The sequence below is a fragment of the Terrapene carolina genome, unplaced genomic scaffold, assembly GCF_002925995.2.
Source record: "Terrapene carolina triunguis isolate 2854851 unplaced genomic scaffold, T_m_triunguis-2.0 Scaffold88, whole genome shotgun sequence".
Classification (NCBI taxonomy): Eukaryota; Metazoa; Chordata; order Testudines; family Emydidae; genus Terrapene; species Terrapene triunguis.
Window position 1 is genome coordinate 29,946,783 of NW_020664439.1, and position 19,138 is coordinate 29,965,920.

The 19,138-nt window shown below is 38.1% G+C and overlaps 1 protein-coding gene and 1 non-coding gene across 3 annotated transcripts in view; both read right to left on the reverse strand.

Annotated features, from left to right (window-relative positions):
- Positions 1-19,138, reverse strand: part of KPNA4 (karyopherin subunit alpha 4) — a 58,542-nt gene that overhangs the window by 23,178 nt on the left and 16,226 nt on the right. For both annotated transcript variants that reach the window (XM_024195060.2, XM_024195059.2), the window contains exons 7-13: positions 18,871-18,956; positions 12,778-12,864; positions 10,308-10,477; positions 10,156-10,200; positions 7,331-7,462; positions 6,913-7,041; positions 747-851 (exon numbers count right to left, since the gene is read on the reverse strand). In XM_024195060.2, the coding sequence (XP_024050828.1) occupies positions 747-851; positions 6,913-7,041; positions 7,331-7,462; positions 10,156-10,200; positions 10,308-10,477; positions 12,778-12,864; positions 18,871-18,956 (754 nt within the window). The remainder of the gene's footprint in view (positions 1-746; positions 852-6,912; positions 7,042-7,330; positions 7,463-10,155; positions 10,201-10,307; positions 10,478-12,777; positions 12,865-18,870; positions 18,957-19,138) is intronic.
- LOC112103353 lies at positions 2,546-2,846 on the reverse strand. Its single transcript, XR_002907825.2, has one exon.

Sequence of the window (19,138 nt, forward strand, 5' to 3'; positions counted from 1 at the left end):
CTACAGCAGGGAGAGCTGCTAGCAGACAACTACCACAAATATATAGTTATTTCTATTATACATATCTACTTTTGTTAAATTACAGTGGTAAAGATTTAAAATGGGACATCATCTGTTCTGTGGCCTACTGCTCCAGGCCATGATTAATTTGGGATTACTCTGCTGGAAGTAGGTATGTATGGCAACCTAAGCAACTGGAGACAACTGGTTTTGCAAATGTCATCACTGAAGAATTCCTTATAATGTTTCCAAGGCAGAAGAAAATCTTCAAGATTAAACAGAATGCTTGAAAAGTATTCAACTAAAAATTACACTGATTCTTGACTCTTGTGAAATCTGCTAAAATATTCAGACATTTGAGTACAGGCTCATCCCCACCTCTTCCTTCTACAAGGAAGCACAGAACTTTGCCACAATAACTTCTGAATGGCTGTAGTTATTTTATTAAAAATTAATGTAATGAAATTTAGAGTAGTAAGAAGCTATTTCTCAAAAGGTCATTTCCCTAAACTACTTCTCCCCTATGGATTAGACAAGCATTGACGTATGAAGTGAAATTTAGTTAATGCAAGTCTAAAGTATTATGCTTTAATTAGTGATATAGGCAAATTTGCTTTTTACTCTTAGCTCAAACCAAATCTCAAAACAGATTTACAATAAAGTCTATAGGTAATTATCAGCAATTCAATAACAGCCCTGCTTTTTCCGCTTGCCAACAGTACAGAATTAAATATTTGTTATCCCACCTTATCTAAAAGGTGTATTATCATTGGAACAAGGTTAGCATCTATCACCGCCTGAACTTGCTGCTGGTTTCCTGCAGTGATGTTAGATAGGAACCATACGGCTTCCTGCAGGAAGAAAAAAAAAAGATAAGCTTTAAAAAAAAACATTGAAGAAATATCTGAATATTCTATTTCCATTCCAGCAAGATTTCATGCATTTACAATTCTAGTAAAATCATAAATTCTGAAGTTGAAAACATACCTTCGAATAATATAATTAAAGATTTAAATAGTGTAGTTCTGTATGTAGTTGCATTAAGAATCATAATAATCCAATTAGAGACAAGGTGGGTGAGGGTAACATTTATTGGATCTATTTCTATTGGCGAAATTGTCAGGCTGTCTCTTAACTCCTTCACTAACAGAAAAGTTGGTCCAATAAAAAGATATTACCTCACCCCACCTAGTCGCCCTAATATCCTGGGACCATCATGGCTACAACACTGCAAACAATAACCCAATTAGGTACATTAAAAGGAGAAGGCAACAAAGGTTGGGACCAACTCCATCAAGGTGATTTTTACAATGGGAGACCAAACAGGATTATTGCCATCTTCTCTAAACCTGTAGATTAACTGGTATTTTTTGCCTAGAAATATATCACAACCCCAGTGAACCCTCACAGTTTATTCCATATCCTGGAAATCCATTAATAATAGCAGCATTATTTTCAGCAGAGAGCTGGATGGGCTCCAAAAGAGAGTTATACCTCAACATCGCTCGACAGCCAGTGACAAATGCACTCTTTTCTCCCTACCCCCTGCAAGGTCTGTTCCTCCTTGTCCCTGTTCTTAACTATCCAGAAAACGTGTATTCACTGATTTAACACACATTTTTAAGATTAAGGCCCTGTAGTATTTGCTCACCGCTACCAGGAAGATAACAAATCTAATGTTTTCTTTGTCTAAAGAAAAAGAAAGAAAGAAAGAAAGAATAAAACCAACTCAGCCTGGGTGAAGTTTTCCCAAGGTAGAGATCAATGCTAAAAGTTACCCAAGATCTATATTAGATCTCAGTGCATGATTAACAGTTACAAACTGACAACTGAAAAATCAGAGCATTCTAGATCTGCAAAACTTGAATAAAATTCGACACAGGCAAGCCAATATTAATTAAAAAGTACAAGATTCTCACTAAGTTTACAAGATTTTTCAACTACTGCTAGGCAAGTTGAAAACTTGAACCAAAATGCAGAGTAGAAAGGTGATTATCCTCCTACTTCCAGTGAAGTCAGAAGAAGTTTGTTGTCTTTAACATGAACAAGAACAGGCCCACATACAGATGCAGACACTTTAGTTCATAAGCAGCGATTTTACTTTACATTATGTATCAACACTCAACCCAACCAAGGTATTGATCATGAAGCTGAGTGCCCAATGTGGTACAGTCACAGTTATGTTAGACATTGCCACATAAAACCCTCCATAAGAAAGAAGATTGCAGATGACAGTCACAAGAATTACAATGTAGGCTCAAACGTTCATGCAGCTTCAAGATTTAAGCCACTAGGACACCCAAAGTTAGAATGCTTTACCAATTTTATTCAAGATAACTATTAGTCCAGCAGAAGCAATAAGTCATTAAACTGAGGGCTATCATTATTATGGCTACCCACGAGCTATACCGGCTACTTTATATAAACCCTTCATTTCATATATCTTGGTGCGATAATTTCATTGGAAGCTGCTTATTCAACGTAAGAGCATGGAACAGCGTAAATGTGACTTGCAGATTTTCTGACTTAACATTCTGCTGAACTCTTGGATCAAATCATGGGATCATTTATGTCAATGAACCTGTTAGAGATTTTTAGGCTGTCTATATTCAGCTGGTGAGCTTATTTTGGGCACTAATCATTGGCAATGTTGCAAAACAAAACACCCTTCCCCAAAATTTCAACATGCCTCGGATGCACTCCGAAATCAGTACTCCCATGTAGCCTTTGTACATTCTCTCTCTCAAAAACACATTATACAACATTAACATTAAGTGTTAAATTAGAATGTTTCCAATCACACCTCCTCCCCAAAACAAACATCCAATTACCTTTCATAATTTCCAAGAGTCAGTTTAATCAACTGTATTCCAAGTTCACGTTACTTTTATTAACACACAAAACAGCATTACAGTGTTTTTAATTTTTAATGTAAACACAGAAGACCATTTATTTCATAGGTAAACAAGCCTAATGCTTACAGACAGGGATGACATGGTATTTACCAGGGGTGGTTTTTACTAGGTAAAATCATGATTTTTACCATCCCAGGAAAAAAAAACAGTTAGAAAATGCCTTAAACTGGGATTAATTTAAAAACTGTTTCATGAATATACACCACCTTACACTTAGTTTTAGTTACATATTTAATTTGTGATTATGTAAGGCAGTAAATCTGTAGATTAATTTAGGGTTGTACAAATAAATTAAACTGCAGTGGGAATACTACTACTATGTAATTATAATACTGAACGCTGTATACATTTTGGTTTGGTATTTTCTCAAGGATGTTATAAATGTCAGAACTCATTTCAGTTTTCAATACTGTATAAACGAATGTAAAGAAAAATTGATTATATGCAAACAATAATACAGAATTGTAGGATTGAACCATCAAGCAATCAGAAGCATAGACTACCAAGTCCAGGTCCATTTGGCCATGTAACATTTTGTAGCAGAAGACCAACTTTGATGTAGTGGATAAACCAAGCCTATAGGACTTGATTTAGTCCTAAGTGGAGCACAGGATCTGGTCCAAGAGCTGGACCGCTTGTTAATAGAGACCATAATATAATTAAAATTTAATATCCCTGAGGCAGGAAAAACACCACAGTGGCCCAACACTGTAGCATTTAATTTCAGAAAGGGGAACTACACAAAAATGAGGAGGTTAGTTAAACAGAAATTAAAGGGTACAGTGCCAAAAGTAAAATCTCTGCAAGCTGCAAGGAAACTTTTTAAAGACACCATAATAGAGGCTCAACTTAAATGTATACCCCAAATTAAAAAACACAGTAAAAGAACCAAAAAAGAGCCACCGGGGCTAAACAAAGTAAAAGAAGCAGTGAGAGGCAAAAAGGCATCCTTTAAAAAGTGGAAGTTAAATCCTAGTGAGGAAAATAGAAAGGAGCATAAACACTGGCAAATGAAGTGTAAAAATACAATTAGGAAGGCCAAAAAAGAATTTGAGGAACAGTTAGCCAAAGACTCAAAAAGTAATAGCAATTTTTTTTTAAAGTACATCAGAAGCAGGAAGCCTGCTAAACAACTAGTGGCGCCACTGGACAATCAAGGTGCTAAAGGAGCACTCAAGGACGATAAGGCCATTGCAGAGAAACAAAATGAATTCTTTGCATTGGTCTTCATGGCTAAGGATGTGAGAGATTCCCAAACCTGAGCAGGTCTTTTTAGGTGACAGATCTGAGGAACTGTCCCAGATTGAGATATCATTAGAGGTGGTTTTGGAACAACTTGATAAATTAAACAGCAGTAAGTCACCAGGACCAGATGGTATTCACCCCAGAGTTCTGAAGGAACTCAAATGTGAAATTGCAGAACTACTAACTGTATTCTGTAATCTATCATTTAAATCAGCTTCTGTACCAAATGACTAGAGGATAGCTAGCTTTTAAAAAGGGCTCCAGAGGTGATCCTGGCAATTACAGGCCTGTAAGCCTGACTTCAGTACTGGGCAAACTGGTTGAAACTATAATAAAGAACAATATTGTCAGACATAGATGAACATAATTTGTTGAGGAAGAGTCAACATGATTTTAGTAAAGGGAAATCATACCTCACCAATCTACTAGAATTCTTTGAGGGGGTCAACAAGCATGTGGACCAAGGGGATCCAGTGGATATAGTGTACTTAGATTTTCAGAGAGCCTTTGACAAGGTCCCTCACCAAAGGCTCTTACACAAAGTAAGATGCCACAGGATAAGAGGGAAGGTGCTCTCATGGATTGGTAACTGGTTAAAAGATAGGAAACAAAGGATAGGTATAAATGGTCAGTTTTCAGAATGGAGAGAGGTAAATAGTGGTGTCCCCCAGGGGTCTGTTCTGGGACCAGTCCTATTCAACATATTCATAAATAATCTGGAAAAAGGGGTAAAGAGTGAGGTGGCAAAATTTGCCGATGATACAAAACTACTCAAGATAGTTAAGACCCAGGAAGACTGCGAAGAGCTACAAAAGGATCTCTCAAAACTGCGTGACTGGGCAACAAAATGGCAGATGAAATTTAATGCTGATATACTCGTTCATTAGCCAGTTAGTTTATAAGCCGATCCCCCAAAATGGATAAGTAAAAATAGCAAAAACTGTATGACCCTTTCATAAGCTGACCCTATATTTCAGGGGCTGGAAAACTTTGGCTCCCGCCCCGTCAGGGTAAGCCGCTGGTGGGTTGGGACGTTTTGTTTACCTGGAGCCCCTCAGCTCCCTGTGGCCGTGGTTCGCCGTTCCCAGCCAATGGGAATTGCAGGAAGTGGCGCCACTTCCCGCAGCTCCCATTGGCTGGGAACGGCGAACCGCGGCCACAGGGAGCTGAGGGGCTCTAGGCCTGCACACGCTCCAGGTAAACAAAACAACAATGTATTAGATATTCAATTCAATGATTCCATAGAGTTTAAAATCATCAAATTTTGGTGTAGACCCGTTTATAAGCCGACCCCCGCTCTTTGATGGGTCACTTTTTTACCAAAAATATTCAGCTTATGAACGACTATATACAGTAATGCACATTGGAAAGCATAATCCTAACTATACATATAAAATGATTGGGTCTGAATTAGCTGTTAGATCTTGGAATCATTGTGGATAGTTCTCTGAAAACATCCACTCAATGTGCAGTGTCAGACAAAAAAGCGAACAGAATGCTGGGAATAATTAAGAAAGGGATAGATAATAGGACAGAAAATATCATGTTGCCTCTATATAAATCCATGGTACGCCCATATCTTGAATGCTGTGTGCAGATGTGGTTGCCTCATCTCAAAAAAAGATATATTGAAATTGGAAAAGGTTCAGAAAATGGCAACAAATTATTAGGGGTATTGAACGGCTTCCGTATGAGGAGAGATTAATAAGACTAGGACTTTTCAGCTTGGAAAAGAGACGGTTAAGGGGAGATATGATTGAGGTCTATAAACTCATGACTGGTGTAGAGAAAGTAGATAAGGAAGTGTTGTTTACTCCTTCTCATAACACAAGAACTAGTGGTCACCAAATTAAATTAAATTAATAGGCAGGTTTAAAACAAACAAAAGGAAGTATTTCTTCACACAATGCACAGTCAACCTGTGGAACTCCTTGCCAGAGGATGTTGTGAAGGCTAAGACCATAACAGGGTTCAAAAAAGAATTAGATAAATTCATGGAAAATAGTTCCATCAATGGCTATTGGGCAGGAATGGTGTCCCTAGCCTCTGTCTGCCAGAAGCTGGGAATGAGCGACAGGGGACAGATCACTTGATGATTACCTGTTCTGTTCATTCCCTCTAGGGCACCTGGCACCGGCCACTGTCGGAAGACAGGATACTGGGCTAGATGGACCTTTGGTCTGACCCAGTAGGACAATTCTTATGTTCTTATTCCTCAGATTTGAATGATATACCCAAAGTTTGAAAAGATTCATTCTATGTTTGCTGAACACCGACGCAATTATTTTTCCCAGTTTAAACCAGGTTTAAGCCAGTATTTACCAGTGCCCTGACCTAAATTAGTTTTCCTTGGGCAATTGCCAACCTTGCAGCACAAAATAAAGATCAAAATTTCATACAAGGTCAAGAACTCATTGCTGGGATTATAGATTGATGAATACTGGTTTATATGACATTCTGGAATGCCATGATATTGCTGAAGTTATTACAAAGAATTACTATATTTGGTAAGGATATCTATGAAGTTCCTTAGATTCTTTTAGGATACTAATGGCTTAATTTAAATAAGGAAAATATAGCAAGATCAAGACTTGTCGGCAAGAAACTGGTATTGCAACAAAGACGTATTATCAAGTTATAGTATTTGGGGAAAACAGTGTCATACTGACATTTGGTCAATAATATTTACAATACAGGACAAATAAATAACTATTCCTATGGGTAAATTTCACCCCAAAATGTATTTACATACCTTATTAATTTTTTCTTTGGGATGTGTCAGCAGTGCTGGGAAGTGTGAAAGAGCTTCACAATTCAGAACTACTTGTGTCTGTTCATCAGTACCAGTAACAATGTTGCCTACAGCTCTGAGTGCAGCAGTCTGAAACAACACACTGTATTTCAAGACTTGAACATTTAGAAAAACAATATTTTTATCTGTAAGTTAAGCATGAAAACAGTGAACACAGCAAAATATTATTTCATTCAAATGTTACCACAAATTAGATAACTGACATTTTGATAACCTAAGTATTTTGCAAATAAATGTTTGCTGATAAACCTTTAGTCAATTATCAAAGTGATAACTAAACAATTTAAAAAGTAAGCCACTTCAATATTGTATATTACTATATTTTGAAATAAATTAAGATATTGCTATCTAAACTTACTTGCACTTTAACTTCTTGGTGGCTCAGAAGGGGAACCAAATGAGGGACTATTCCAGAGTCTATCACCATCTGGATCTGTTCATTGCCAGCATCCGTTAGGTAGGAGAGGGCCCAGACTGTATCTACCAATATCTAACATTAAAAAAAAAAAGTGTCAAACCCATAAGGAGAGAAAGGTCTAAATAAGATGTGCCGAGATCTATGTTATAATGCTATTATATTTAAAGATAGGTTTTTTGTTCAAGCCTTGCTGTTAAGAGTCTATTTAAATGTTTCTAGTTTTGTAACTGTCTCAAGGTAAGGGTTTTTACATTGAGAGGATTTTGTCGTTTAACATCTTATAAATAGATGGAAATTATTCTGCTGTTTGGCATATTCACTTTAAAAAGTCTAAAATGCAGCCACTTTGTAATTTGTTCCTTGCACCTTTGTCTGCTGCCTTCCTGGTAGCTAGAACATAGGACAAAATATAATTTATAACCATAGTCAAGAATATGAAGGATATAATGGTCAAACATCATACCTGTCCTCTTGAGAATCTTTAATTTAAAGTGGACAACATGAGAAAAAATAAAGATTGATTGTTGGGGTGACAACACTTCAGGGAACACAGAATAGGCAGCCTCAGAATGATGGCTCACATTTCACAGGAGATTAACTACTCTCATTCACAAAGTAGAGTTCCTTCACAGAACTTTAAAAAGCATTTGAAAGGTACTTAGTGGAAACTAGATGCAATAGCACTGCATGCTGAAATAACTAAATTTTTTAGTAGCACATCTGAACTGCATAAAAAGTATATTAATACAATACAATACGTAAATAAAAGATGTAAATTTATATATGCCAGGAAATACATTGGAAGCAGTCGATCTGAAAAGAGGAAACTAACAGTTCAGATGCAGGATTACAAAAATCTAAGCAATTCTCAGAGAATTAAGAGGTTCAGTATCATTTCAGCTACTACAAGTGTGAATGAACTGATCTGTAGATAGAGAAGTTTCAAGAAACTCCACATAAGTTTTGAGTTAAAGGACAGGCCTCATCTACATGGGACAGTTATATCAGTACAAGTTAAAATGTGAATTTAAACTGGTATAGTTATAATGGACATCAAAGTGGACATACTCCAGCATAAGCGTGCCTTTTTCCAGTTTGCCTTAGACCCCTTTCCAAGTGACAAACTAAACCAGAAAAAAAGGACACATACCACAATAAAAATGTTCACACAAGGGGTTATGCTAATATAACCATACTGGTATTGCCAGTAAAATCTTCCTGTATAGACAATGCCTCAAAAGAGATCCAGTGGTGTAGGTCACCACAGTTTCTCATTTAACAGAATGTGGAGAGTCACCAGAATGGCCCTTTGTACTCACATAAAAGATAAACAAGAATCAATAATTCAAACCTTCCTCTAACTCTTCCAAAAGTAAACAGGTGAAATAGATCAAAAGATCTCCACTAAAAAATAAATCAATCACTATTGCAATTTTACTCTTACAGTCATTTAGTCAAGAATAATATTGTAGTCCACAATTTTGATTCTGAGCCAAAAGGATCATTGCTTCAATGTTACTGTTATCGTGGAGCAGATTCTAAAACCAGAGCTATTCTGGGCATACAAGTACCAACACTAAACATTTAGGACACCTCTCAATATACTTTGGACATCCTATAATACCAAACCCTTGACGCCAGGGACAGCTATAGTACAAGTATTCAAATAAAACAGGATTAGGACAAACAACAAATGAAAAAAATAACTGATTAGTAATACACGTGCTCAAACATCTACTTTATCCCTGGTATAAGCCCACTTGACTTCTAATTGTAGTCAGTCAATGTCATAGATCAAGTTGGCCTAATATATATTTTAATCATTAGCAATATACAGTAGAACCTCAGAGTTATGAACACTACAGTTACGAATTGAACAGTCAACCACACACTTCATTTGCAACCAGAAGTAAACAATCAGGCAGCAGAGAGAGAGAGAGAGACAAAAAAACAAAACAAAACAAAAACAAACCAACAAAAAGAAGCAAACAGTACAGTACTGTGTTAAACTACTAAAAAGAAAAAATAAAGGGAAAGCAGCATTTTTCTTCTGCATAGTAAATTTAAAGCCCTAGCTGAAGCCAGGATACTCAGGACTGGTAGGCTCCCTGCTATGCAACAAACTCACCAAGCGCTCTGCCCCAGGGCCAGATCCAGTACTTTCAGGATCCATGGCTCCAGGGAGGCACCACCATGCCAGAACTTCCAGTCTCCCCACTGTAGAGCCAGGAGCCTGGAATCCCTGGGACACCTAACTGGAGCCAACTCACTGCTACAAGAGCCAGGAGGTCGTAGGATGGGCTGGGCTCTCAAGGTCTGGGACTCCAGGCAGCCCTGCATATGGACTGACCCAAGAGTCTGGGAAACCCTGGTGTCCCTGACCCCAGGGCCGCAGACCCTGACATCCACAGCAGCTGCTGAGTACTCTGGTCCTGGGGAGCAATTTTAGAAACACCATCTGGTGATACGTCTGAAACAATATATTTCAGGTTTTTTCTTTTGGAGAAAAAAACCTGAAAAAAATCCAGTTTTGGTTCAATCCAAACTCATTTTTTTCCTTCTGATTTTTCAGTTTGGTCCCCAAACAAAAAAAATAAAATAAATCAATTATTCACTAATATGTACTTATGGAAAAAGGCTACGTTTTAGTCACAGGTATTTTTAGTAAGTCATGGACAGGTCACGGGCAGTAAACAAAAATTCACGGCCCATGACCTGTCCATGACTTGGTCACAAAATAATTTGTGGAAAATGTTTTTACTCACATTTACATCTGTGTGGTGAATTAAAACACAGAGGGCTGGAAGGATCTGGGGGGGGGGAGACAACGTGTTAATATTAAATAGAAATACTCAAGACATTTAACAATACTATTTGTTTAATTTAATTAAATTTATAAATGAGTAATTCAATTCACCTCCTGAATGGTTTCCATCGGTGGAGGTGGGTCTTTGTGACGGCATAAGTTGACCATAACCCAAGTAACATTCCTTAAGAATGTTATGGGAATAGATGGACTGATGAAGGACAGCAGAGGTTTCACCACTCCAAGACTAATAACATAATCTCGACACTGGGGTCCATCACCTGTGTAAACATTAAATCATTTTATGAAGATAAAAACTATTTACAAAGGATAGTGTTGTAGAACCACGTTCCCAGGTTAAATAACCAAGGGCCTAGTTGTTAGATGACCCAAGGGCTACTCTTCCAGTTTCCAAGCACAATTTGGGCATGGGGTTGGGCCTCAGTTCAGCTGTAAAACTGGTACCAGGGGTATAACATTGATTTCTACACACCCCCAAAAGGAAAATCTCAGAACAGACAGTTTCCCCAATACCCACTGTTTAGCATTATTAAATTGTTCAGTGATCTGAGTAGAAGGTAGTCGAGAAACTAGGAGTAACTTCTTTACATACTGCTTTTGGCAATGCAGAGAATAACACATCCCATGTTCAACATCCTGGCAAGTGACAGTCAGCTTTCCAGTATGTCTTCATTTTTGTAAATTTAAACCCTTCACTATTAAGAAGTATGTAAAACTGTCTAAGCCTTTGGATGCAATGGACACCATTAGTCAAAATGTGACTTGCCAACAACTGACTGTACAAGAAACACCTCGTTCAACATGCAGTAAATAACTGCTCCCCTTGATTCACATTAAACATATTTCATGCTAGCAAAAAAAGTGATTTGCTGAATTCTGAAGAGGTAGTTATCCATGATTAAGAACATATGAAAAAAGATAGCGATTAATGACCATGAGGACAAGGTATAGTGGAGGCCCATCAATCATAACAGGTACTGATCCAGACAAAATGCTCTGTCGGGGCGGCCAGAATGGCAAAGCAAAAAAAAAACAAAAAAACCCTGTGGCGCAGCTGGAGCCAGGGTGCAGGGGGACTCCCAATGCTGCAGACGTGCCCCAGCTAGCGGGGGGGAGGAGGGAGGGAGCAGGGGGAGAGAGAGAAGGGGGGCGGCCAGGGCTTCAGCGGGGCGCTCACCTCACGGCCCCGACCGCCACGCTGCCTGCCGGGAGGGCTCTGCGCCGCTCCGGTCGGCGGGGAGGGAAGGACATGGGCTGCCCTGCCGGACTTGCTACAGACATGGCACTGGCTGGAGCAGACTGAGTGCGCAGCCCGCTCCCAGCAGGGCGCTCCCCTCCTCCGTGCCGCCGCCCCCTATAGGGCGGCCGGATCGGCAAACCAAAAATAAATAAAATAAAAAGCAGCCATGCCGCCCTAGGATTGGGCGGAATGCCGCCCCGTAAAATCTGCCGCCTCGAGCACGAGCTTGCTCAGCTGGTGCCTGGAGCCGGCCCTGGACAAGTTCCATATTGCTTGAAACTGAACAGAACATTTTCAGTTTACTATGATATTCCCAGTTTGATGTGTATTGCATCAACCTAGATACTTATACAGTCCTCAGCATTATCGTATCCAAGCTGTATTGTTAATAGGGAAGGAACAGAGTCACTCCCAGGTCCAAGTAACAATACTGTACGAATGTTTTAAGAAAAACTAGAATCAGAGTTTTTGAAAACTTAGCTTATTGTCACAAACTAAGCAATACCTAAACCCACAACATTACAGTAATTTAAGACATGGTGGGGCTAACATTTTTAGACTACACTCACCACTATGATATTTGAATCTCTCTGTGGTGTATCACTTACAACAATAATCAAGAAAAGACAAACGAAAGTTTTAGGTTAGCCAAAAGCTTGGCCAGAAAGATTAAACGTGTACTATGAAAGCTCTGTTTCAGAGTGGCAGCCGTGTTAGTCTGTATCCGCAAAAAGAACAGGAGTACTTGTGGCACCTTAGAGACTAACAAATTTATTAGAGCATAAGCTTTCGTGGGCTACAACCCACTTCTTCGGATGCATATAGAGTGTGTATATATATCTCCTCAATATATGTTTCACTCTATATGCATCCAAAGAAGTGGGTTGTAGCCCACGAAAGCTTATGCTCTAATAAATTTGTTAGTCTCTAAGGTGCCACAAGTACTCCTGTTCTTTTTATGAAAGCTCTGGTGACTGAAGTGCGAGCTCTGATGGCGATCCAGAGCCTTTATAATGAAAACTGTTTTAAATTGTTTTTCATTATAACATTATGCATGTGATTTGTTTGCCAGACATTCTTTCCTTTTCTTGTACCTTGACTGAAAGATGTACGTGTTAGAGGAGGAGCAAGAGAGAAAGCAGAAAGAGTTAAGCAAAGGGCATTTTGAGAGAAATCAACTCCATGTATTTGAGCCAATCCCATTGCTCTTGTAGTTAAGCATACTTCTATTTTTTTTTCTTTTTTTTAAAGATAACAGAATCCAAATTGGTTTATTAATTTGATTTCAAAAGAAACTTTTATATTAAGAGTAACACAAACCTATGATATTGCCTAAAGCCCATACTGCTTGCTCACACACATTTTGATGGGGTGAATGCAGCAGCCTCAGAAAAAGTGGCACAGCATCTGAAAAATAAAGCACTCTGTTACTCAAAAAGTCTTAGTTCCAAAGTGATGTGCTCATTACTATAGTTCGCTCTTAAGTTAAAAACTGACATTCCATTACCCCATGATGTGAAGATTTTCTCCGGCTAGGTGTTTATTCTGGTTAATGAGACTTCACTCTTTTTCCAGATGATGTTCAAATATAAACATAGATCATAACACAACTTTTCCTTTCATACCATTCTTTCACAGAAGGGTCTGCACTTCAGACCAATATAATGAGAACAAAAGATTTAAGGTAGTTATTTTTATATAACTTTGTATGACAAGTTTAAATTATAAGTAATTATTCTTAATAAATGGTTAATGTTGAAATTTCATATTTAGTTCTACTAATTACCATTGAATTTCAACATTAATATTCAACTGTTTTATCTATGTAGTTATCACTAGAGCTGTCTGAAATGGAATTTCAACACTTCAAATTAACTAATTGTGCTTGCTGGGTTGATATTAAAGAAAGTCACTAATCATCATTAAGTAGCTATATATTTTCTACATTCTTTTCCATCACTGGTTATTAATATTAAAAGTTGCTAACTAAAACTTCTAAGCAAAATCTTGAAAATTCTTATCGACGTATTTGTACAGCAACATAAGCTGTCACCTATATATTTTGTCTTCTTTTCCTGGCTCTTGAAAGTTTTAGATAAAAGGGGCAATCCAACTGATTACCACAAAAAAGATTCTGATGTTTCAAATACTGTCAATGAATGACTGGCAAAAAGAGCAAACTGATCTGTAAGGAAGGGGTTTAACAAAAATCACTCACCAAGAATAAGATACTTACATCCCTGCCTCATATATGGCAACATTAGGAGCAGGAGCCAGCTCTCAAGCACAGTCACTGCTGAGTCAACATGTAACATTGTGATATTATCTGGAAGATGCTCTTAACTCCTACTCTTACACCCCAAAAGCTAAGGGACTTGTGCAACACCTCCTGAAGAAGCTTGGTTGGGAGGAAGGACCCAATACTTGTTAACACTGAAGGACCTGTTTACTTTAATTACTTGGTCCCCAATTTACTGGGTGTAGGATTTTACTAAATTTACATTAATTGGGGGGGGTGGGGATAGAGGAGAAGGTTTCATTTATAATTTGATTTTATAGTCAAACTGTTAGTTTTCTAAGCAGACACACCACACCACTGTCCCTCCTGACACATAATGGGTCAAATAGCAGTTTAATTCTTAAAACATGTTTATTAGCCACTGACCTTGTTCAATATTAAACAAGAGGATTTACAAAGCGAGTATAATAATAGGAAAAATACCCCCAGCAATTACAATGACTGGTAGTTTTGGAGAGATGCTAATAGGCCATCTTCTTCATTCAAATAAACTATTACAAGAGAGTACCCATACTTGCGTAATATTTGAGTAAGGAGTACTTCAATGAAACTAGGTGTGTTTACGTTGTTTCTAATCTAAGTCCATCAGTAGAAAAATCTGAACTGCCAGACTCAATCCTGGCTTTCAATCCATTGAGAAGTTAGCTTTAATATAGCAGAAATAAAATGATTCTAATTAGGGCTGTCAAACAATTGAAAAAATTAATCTCGATTAATCGCGCTGTTAAACTATAACAGAATACCATTTATTTAAATATTTTTGGATGTTTTACACATTTTCAAATATATTGATTTCAATTACAACACAGAATACAAAGTACACAGTGCTCACTTTATATTTATTTTTGATTACAAATATTTGAACTGTAAAAAACAAAAGATAGTATATTTTTCAATTCACTTAATATAAGTACTGTAGTGGAATTTCTTTATCATGAAAATTGAACTTACTAATGTAGAGAGTTATTTAAAAAAAAACCTGTATTCAAAAATAAAACAATGTAAAACTTTAGCCCCTACAGGTCCACTCAGTCCTACTTCAGCCAATCGCTCAGACAAACAAGTCTGGTTACAATTTGCAGGATATAATGCTGCCTGCTTCTTATTTACGTCACCTGAAAATGAGAACAGGCATTCGCATGGCACTGTTGTAGCCGTTGTCACAAGATATTTACGTGCCAGATGCGTTAAAGATTCATATGTCCCTTCATGCTTCTACCACCATCCCAGAACACAAGCATCCATGATGATGGTGGGTTCCGCTCGATAACGATCCAAAGCAAAGCGGACTGATGCAAGTTCATTTTCATCATCTGAGTCAGATGCCACCAGCAGAAGGTTGATTTTCTTACTTGGTGGTTCCGGTTCTGTAGTTTCCACATCTGAATGTTGCTCTTTTAAGACTTCGGAAAGCATCCTCCACAGATTTTGGATGGCACTTCAGATACTTAAGCCTTGGGTCGAGAGCTGTAGCTATTTTTAGAAATCTCACATTGGTACCTTCTTTGCATTTTGTCAAATCTGCTGTGAAAGTGTTCTTAAAACGAACATGTGCTGGGTCATCATCCAAGACTGCTAACATGAAACATATGGCAGAATGTGGGTAAAACGGAACAGGAGACATACAATTCTTCCCCAAGGAGTTCAGTCACAAATTTAATTAATGCATTATTTTTTTAACGAGCATCATCAGCATGGAAGCATGTCCTCTGGAATGGTGGCCAAAGCATGAAGGGGCATACGAATGTTTAGCATATCTGGCATGTAAATACCTTGTAATGCTGGCTACAAAAGTGCCATGCGAACGCCTGTTCTTATTTTCAGGTGACATTGTAAATAAGAAGCAGGCAGCATTATCTCCTGTAAATGTAAACAAACTTGTTCAGCCAATCGCTAAGACAAACAAGAAGTAGAACTGAGTGGACTTGTAGGCTCAAAAGTTTTACATTGTTTTGTTTTTGAGTGCAGTTATGTAATAAAAAATATGCATTTATAAGTTACACTTTCACGATAAAGAGATTGCACTACAATACCTGTATGAGGTGAATTGAAAAATACTATTTCTTTTGTTTATCATTTTTACAGGACAAATATTTGTAATAAAAATAATAATATAAAGTGAGCACTCTACACTTTGTATTCTGTGTAGTAATAGAAATCAATATATTTGAAAATGTAGAAAAACATCCAAAAATATTTAATAAACAATAGAATGCCAATTAAAATTTAACAGTGCGATTAATCGCAATTCATTTTTTTAATCACAATTAATTTGAGTTAATCGTGTGAGTTAATTGCGATTAAACAGTCCTAATTCTAATGCATCATTATGTAACATACAAAACCGAACCTAGATACACTTGCAGCAATCTAAATTGTATCGAGAGGGGGGATATCAATATTAGAGAAAACAACTGCTCTTTGACAGTTCAGTCCAACTCCTTTGAACTCAATAGGATCCTACTACACTGATTTCAGTGGACTTTAACAATGCCCCAAAAAGAGAAGGATAATGAATTTTGTGAAATTGCAGTTGGTTACAACACAGATTCATTCTCTGATTAAACACAAACTCTCTCAGATGAAGAGCTGAAGACTTAAAGTAAAAAAAACTATTTAAAGATCTGTGATCTTTACACTGGTTAATTCTGTGAAATATTTGCCTTGGATTTGCTTACGTAGTACTTTAAAATTTGATATTCATGATTAATCTGTTACTTCTACAGAAAGATCTTTTTTGCGCTCCAGCATTTTCTCTGCTTTTTGTTAGCTCTCAGCTTCCCAGACCAAGAAGTTGGCTCTAAATTTTGCTACAAAATTCATATTAAACGAACAAACAAAAAAAACTTTACATAAAATCCATTTTAACTTGTATTTTAAAAGCAAATCCAAGAGTTAACAGATTATGTTATTGTCAAGTGGTCACAGATTTATCACAATAAATAAGAAGCATTTTATTTCTCATATCAAAGATAAAGCAAATAAAAGATTAAATTAAAATTACCTATGCCTGTGTCAACCTAGTAATCAAGCTAACATATTAATTTCATCACTCAAACCAGACTGTAGAGTTTAAGCACCGTACTTTCCCTTATTGCAGTGGTTTTCAAACTTTTTAGGCTGTGTACCCGTTTCCAAACAACATAGTCCAGTGATTCTCAAACTTCTGTATTGGTGACCCCCAAAGCCGTCCCTAGGGTACAGCGAATCAGGGCAACCGCTCCAGGCCCCGCGGGCCAGCACGCATGGGCAGTGTGTGAACTGCTGGCTGGGGGAGGCTAGCCCCCAGCCATGCCCCTTCCACCCGAGGGAGAGCGCGCCGGGAGGGAGAGCTTGCGGCGGCGCCTCCCTAGCCCCAGGCATGCGTCGTCCCAGCCCCCTGGAGCCCAGCGGCACTGCCAAAGGAGAGCCTGGGGGGACGGAGCCACGCCTGGCTGTTTGGGGAGGCATAACACCTCCCCTACCTGGCACCCGGTGCAGTGGATCCCAGACGTAACTGATTTGTCACTTCCGCCGCAGGCCCTGCACCGCCCTAGGGTTGGCCCTGGTGACCCCTTTCACACAGCAAGCCTCTGAGTACAACCCCCCTTATAAATTAAAAAGTTACTATTTAACTATTATAAATGCTAGAGACGAAGCGGGGTTTGGAGTGGAGGCTGACAGCTCACTATCCCCAAGGAATAACCTTGTGACCCATTGAGTGGTCATGACTCTCAGTTTGAGAACCCTTGAGTAGTCTATCGCATAGTTGGGATTGGTCCTGCTTTGAGCAGGGGGTTGGACTAGAGTACCTCCTGAAGTCTCTTCCAACCCTAATCTTCTAGGATACCCCCATCTGACATTGGGTCATAATATAGCTATGCAAATGGCCGGGGGTGGGGTGGGGTGGAGGAGAGGTGGTGGTTTGTAAGGGATAACACAATACATTATCCACCATTACAGGATTTTTCTTGTGTACCCCGATGAGAGCTCATGTGTACCCCAGTTTGAAAACCACTGCCACATTAATCAAAATGTAGAATTGACTCAAATATTTAAGAATAAGGAAACTGTTTTTAATGTGGGGTTTTCACACATTAAATTTCTCGAGTGGAAAAGTTTCCCCTGCCCTTTCACACTGTTGGCAATTCAGCATCTCCAGCATTGACAGTTTATAGTGCAGTAAAATTTGATCACATTGTCTCTGGATTTCAATAATATTTTGATACTTCCTGTTCTGTTTTTTAGTTGTGTGGACTTCGGTTTTTTCCTTGTCTGTTTATAACCACCTTTTCCTTATTTACAATAGCAGATCCATGAGGAATTGGAAGAGAATAGGAAGTAAATTTGATTCAACTACAAAAACTTGCTTGAACATGGCAGTGATTCTATATTCAGATCTCAAGAAGCACGATTATTTTATTTGGCAAATTCAATACTACAGAAGAGCCCTGTTCTCACAAGTTGACGTTCAAGTAGATTTAAAAGAAATATGTAGGGCACAGAACCATAAAACAATTTTCTGTTTCATCTGGCAACATGGATTGCAAGTACAAAAATGCCTTCCTAACTTCAGATTCCTGAACATATGGACACCATTTTATCTAGTGAGAGATCTTGGAAGTAAATTCCCTCAGAGGAACCCTCTGGACTTGGACTGTACCTTTTGCTCCGCCTTCAAAATTAGATAGGGAATCCCTCTTAATTGTGAAGAAAAGTAAAAAATAGCATTTGAAAACTGGAAAACCAGCAGATATTAACTCTGCTAAAATAGTGTGAGTTCCCACAAGAGATTACTCACCATCAGGAAACCCAAATGTATTTAAAATCTGAGAAAATGAAGAACAAAAGCAGATGTGTGCTTCAACTGATGCTGCTTGCCAGAGAAGGGGTAGAATTTCTGGCAGGAGACTTCCTGGGCAGGTCCTTCCGCGATGTGCCTGTGATTGACAATTCAGTTTCAACCATCCTGGCTATCATATAAAAGTACCAGTCCTACATAGTGTAGATTGGTGAGTATTTGAGGAAGAGAGATAGGGTGTAGGTGCTTTTAAAATCATCACTTGAGCCTCATATTTTTGAAGAAGTTACAGTATGCACATGAAATGCATCATCATCAAAACTGATCAACTTACTAGATTGAACTACAGCCTGTGTTTGTTCAGAGGTTCCAGATGCAATGTTTGTCAAAGCCCATGCAGCTTCAAACTGTAAAGAAGGACTACAAATAAAAGTGTAAAGTTAGAAAATGTTCTGTATTACAGTAAAACTATCTGAATCTAATACAGTATCTTAACATGAACACTTGCAAATGCTTGCATGAATTGTTTTGTCAAAGGATTTCTATGAAATCTTCCCAAAATTAACTTTTCCTACCAGTACTTTCTTTTAAAAAAGTAACAC